Source organism: Mus pahari, chromosome 6, assembly GCF_900095145.1.
Source record: "Mus pahari chromosome 6, PAHARI_EIJ_v1.1, whole genome shotgun sequence".
NCBI lineage: Eukaryota > Metazoa > Chordata > Mammalia > Rodentia > Muridae > Mus > Mus pahari.
Window position 1 is genome coordinate 91,542,976 of NC_034595.1, and position 5,000 is coordinate 91,547,975.

General features: G+C 53.7%; 1 protein-coding gene across 9 annotated transcripts in view; it reads right to left on the reverse strand.

Annotated features, from left to right (window-relative positions):
- Arhgef10l (Rho guanine nucleotide exchange factor 10 like) overlaps positions 1 to 5,000 on the reverse strand; it is a 145,770-nt gene that overhangs the window by 89,825 nt on the left and 50,945 nt on the right. For all 9 annotated transcript variants that reach the window (XM_029539498.1, XM_029539497.1, XM_021199843.1 and 6 more), the window contains exon 4: positions 4,338 to 4,371. In XM_029539498.1, coding sequence (XP_029395358.1) covers positions 4,338 to 4,371 — 34 coding nt within the window. The remainder of the gene's footprint in view (positions 1 to 4,337; positions 4,372 to 5,000) is intronic.

The window sequence follows — 5,000 nt, forward strand, 5'->3', positions numbered from 1 at the left end:
GGGGCGCCCACTTCATCGCTGGCTCACGGGCCATGGGGCGCCCACTTCATCGCTGGCTCACGGGCCATGGGGGCGCCCACTTCATCGCTGGCTCAATCCATTGTGTTTGGTTTGGATCAGAAACGGGGTTCTACCCGAGCTGTACTCAAACTCTGATGCAGGAGATGAACAACTGATCTCCTTAGCGACAGCTGAAAGTCACCATGTCACTTGTCACTTATTGATGTGCTGGGATCAAGCCCAGGGCTTCTTGAATACTGGGCAAGGGCTGTACCAACTGAGCTGGACCCCAGGCCTGACTCCATCTTCTAGATGAATTCAAACTGAATGAGCTTTTAAAGAGATGAGACCCGGATAAAGCGCTCTCTCTCTCTCTCTCTCTCTCTCTCTCTCTCTCTCTCTCTCTCTCTCTCTCCCTTGCTCTCCCACTCTCTTTCCCTCTCTCATTCCCTCTATTGCTCTGTCTCCCCCCACCTCGCCCCAGCTGTCGCATTATGAACCCTCTCCTATCCTGTGCCTTCTTGCCATCATGCCCCTGCCTCACACCGGCCAAGAAACAAAACCATGAGTCAATATGAATCTTCCCCTTTAAATCCTGGTCCTGGGAACTCCATCACAGCAATGGTGACCGACAGACTCGTCTGGGCTGTGTGTCAGCTTCTCATAACCATCCACCAGGCGGGTGACACAGCCTCCCTGTGCAGACAGGGCATGGGGAGATGGGGAGGGGCTAGTCTGCATGGCACAGTCAGTACGTGAGCATAGATGGTCAAATCTCGGGACGGGGCATGACCCCAGCAAAGGGCACAACTGGAGTAGCCAGCCATCAAGGTAAACATGTGTCCCTTTGCTCCTCACTCTGCCCTCCCCGTCCCCACTTTAGGGATGGGAAAAGTGAGGCTCGGGCACTGAAGCCCCTTGCTATTGAGGAGCAGAGCCACCACCTGGGACCAGCACCAGTGTGTAATGGTGCTTTGCTGCCAAGCCTGACGATCTGAGTTTAGACCCCAGGACCCCCAGGGTATAAGTAAGAACTAACTCCTACATTGCCTGCACACACATGCTACAGCATATATATATGTACATGCATGCATACATACATACATACATACATACATGTGGGTGTTTCTCTGTATACCTGTGGCTGTCCTGGAACTTAGATCTGCCTGCCTCTGCCTCCAAAGTGCTGGGATTAAAGGGGTGCGCCACCATGCCCAGCAAACATAAGTTTTTAAACGCCCCAACCTGAAACCAGAACCACTTCTTCCCCCCAGGAAACCCCACCTCAATCCACACCCCTACCTCGCCCAGCTCAGTGCCCGTGACTCCTCTCTCCACCTGCAATTTCTGCGCCCTCCCCTCCCCCACCCCAGCTATGGACTGATTGGCAAGAGTTACTGCTGTAGCTTGAATTCAAGGTGGACCTCCACATGAGAGAATTGTTAATGTGGCAGAACCCGACCCACTAGGGCTGTCTCTAAGGAAGTCTCTCAAGTGGGTTCGTTGAAGTGGGAAGACCCCTTTATCTGATGTGACCCCATCCCAAGCCTGGAGTCTTAAGTAAGAAAAGAGAGATCTGAGCCGCTACCTTCCCTGTCCTCTGCTTTCCCGGTGACAGATGTGAGCTGTGTGGCACAGGGAATGCAGGGGTTGCCCTCACACTGGAAGCCCCCCGACTGCCCAAGCCCGGGCTGATGCCATATTCCAGGCACAGTCAGGAGAGGTGAACACCCCTCCCCAGCCAGGCTTGTTCACACCTGTTAGGTGGTTACTATCATTCCATTAAATTGATGGGGAAGCTCGACCTCAGAGGGGTTCCCAGGCAAACTCACACGGCTAGAGCTGAGCTTTAGAACCTGGCCCAGGACCACCAAGCGAAGATGTTCAGAGCAATGGAGCAACTGCCTCCTAGGCTAGCTGTGAGCAGGAGGCAGGACAGAATGAAGGCTGAGAATGAGAAAGAGGAGCTGGGCCCCTCGCATCCAAGCTCCAGCCCACTCTGAGCCATCTCGCCCAGCCCAGCCAAGAACTAGAAATGCACGGCCAGCTCCCAGGGTCACTGGGCTGTTCAGTCTCAGCATGATGCCCAACGCTGACCTGACATGTGATCTGGCTAGGGTCACTGAGGCAGAGCTAAGGAGCCACGTCCCCAGGACACAGCAGGTGCACTGAGCAGGGGGTGGAGAGAAGACATACCAGAAAGATCTAGAAGAAAGCAGAAGAATGCAGCTACCACATTCCAGCCCTGAACTCAGGCTCAGAGAATAGTCAGGCCCCACCCGAGGAGGAGTCCTGGACCTCACACTGCTCCAGGAGAGCCCTGTCCATCTGCCCAGGGACTACTCAATCTAGACATTTGCCCCGCCCTGCCCTGCCCTATATGAACTTACACTCCTGCTCAGGAAGACCTGATGATACAGAGCCCTTCCCATGATGCCCCAGACCCCTGGCTATCCATCCATACTCTATTTCATTCTGTCTCTTAGACCCCTGACTAAAGTTCTCTTCAACTTACTACTCTGGCGTGCCCGTGGGGAGCAGACAGAGCAGACAGACGGCCGATATACCCTGATCCAGTCCAGCTAATCACAGAGGAGCGGTGCCCACACACTGAGATTGCTCACCTACTTCGAGTCATGCAGAAACCCTAAGTGTCCCGCCCACTCAGCATGAGCAGTGTGGATGAGGCCCAACCTCCCTTGCCAGGGCATCTATGCTGGAGCCCTGGGGCCATCTGCCTGAGCACCAGCCTTCAACTCACCCAGGGAGAGAAAGGGTTCCTCGCCCCTCCTCACATTGTGAGAGCCAGGATCTCAACTCAGGGTCCCTGATGCCTTAAGCCGTGAGCACACGCACACACACACACACACACAGAAGTTCAGCCCCTTCAACTCACACGGCAGGCAGGAGAGAACCCATTCCTGCACGTTGTCCCCTGGCCTCCATTTGTGTGCCATGACACACAAACCCATAGGCATAAACACACTTATATACTACATAAATTAATAGAATAAATTTAAGTAGCTCCTCTTAAGTACCGCTGACTGTGAGTTGTCGAGTCCAGAGGGACTTTGGCTTCCACATGGCCCCAAACTGAGTGCTCAGATGGGTTGACAGAAGGCCCCAGGATTGCGGCCTTAGCCACCAAGGGGTCCTGCTTCCTGGGAGCTGCCAGGCACAAGGCGCAGAGAGTCCCCAACAACAACCGCAAAGTGAGAACGGAGCCAGGTCTGGTAGCTCACACCTGTAATGCTAGCATTGGGAAGCTGAGGCAAGAGGATTGCCATGAGTACAACTGAAATAGGACCCACTGTCTCAACCAAAGGAAAAAAAAAGAAACAAAAGAAGAATTCTTTTAAAATGGGGGCTAAGGATGTAATTCAACAGTGTCAGCCCGGCATCCCAAAGCCCCCAGTTTTATCCCCAGGACCAGGCATGGTGGCACGTGCCTCTGATCTCGGAAGTAGAGGCAAGAGCTTCATGGTCATCGTCTGCTGCATAGTGAGTTCAAAGCCGCCCTGGGCTAGGTGAAAACTTGTCTGCCCCCTCCCACAAAAATAAAATAAAATAAAGACTAGCTGGGCAGTGGTGGCGCACACCTCTAATCCCAGCACTTGGGAAGCAGAGGCAGGTGGATTTCTGAGTTCGAGGCCAGCCTGGTCTACAGAGTGAGTTCCAGGACAGCCAGAGCTACACAGAGAAACCCTGTCTCAAAATAAATAAATAAATAAATAAAATAAAATAAAATAAAATAGACTAGCCAGCAAGATGGCTTAGCAGGTGAAGGTCTGTGTTGCCAAGTTCAATGAATTGATATTGAACCCAGGACCTACATGATGGAAGGAGAAAACTGACTCCCGCTAGCTATCCTTTGACCACGGCGAGTGCGCACAAGTACTCGCACACTCGCACACTCACACACACACACACACACACACACACACGTGCACGCACACAATAGATATAAAATTTTGTAATTTAAAAATATAGAAGAAAAGGACTGGTGTCAGCAGAAGCCCTCCCGCGGCATCTTAGTCCCCAGGGAGAGCTCCAGGGGAGCGAGTCTCCTCTCCCTTCCGGTTGGAACACAGAGAATCTGGGAGAATCTGGGGAGTAGGGAGGCCACGTGGGTAGGGAGAGGCCTGGATGTGGCTCTGGGGCCAGGCAATTTTTATGCGCTCCCAAGTAAAGGACAGAAAGGCCACCACAGCGAGCCTCAGCGCCAACCTCGTCCAGGCAAAGGGTCTTAACAAACGACAGTATTCTCTAGCCACTGTCCCACCCTGCCCCACGCCCCTGTTGGGCTCCACTCTTCCCAGTGGACAAAGCTCACTTACTCTGTCTGGGGTGGTGCAGCCACTGGGTCCAGGTCTGTGGGAAGAGCAAAGAGAAAGAGCATGTGAGGCAGAGACTGGCCCCAGGAACTGAGTCTATTCCCACCCCCTGTTCCCTGCCCCTCGAAGGAACCAGGGTGCCCGTAGAATCCCCTGCCTTTCCTTGGCCCCTCTCTATTGAGTAAGCTCCCTACCTGTCCTGCCTGCCCCACACCGCCCCCATGACCCAATCTCAGTCAGAACCAGCACCCTGCCTGCCAGGCTTCCACCAACCCCAGCTCTTGGAAGGGTTGCTATCTGCAGGAAGTTCCTGCTGATCCAGTCCCTGGTAAGATGACAGATCTGAGAGCCCAGCAGCTGGCATTTACTGACAACATTACCGAACCCTCCCACCCCTGGGGTGCTGGCTCTCCAGGCAGACAGATGGGTTCTTTGGAGCCATGGCTGGAAGGTTACAAGAGCTTAGGGCCCTAGCAGAAACTCCAGCCAAGCGATTCCATTTAGGCCCTAACAGAGTGCAAGCCAGATGTTGCAGGAATGCTAGGAATTCCTTTCCCAAGAGAAGCAGGATACAGTCTCTTCCCAGTGGCTCCCTTTCCTGCCTACTGGAGACCCTGGGAGCCTGAGATTCCCCACCAGTTCCCTAGGATTTGCCTGCAAACCCCA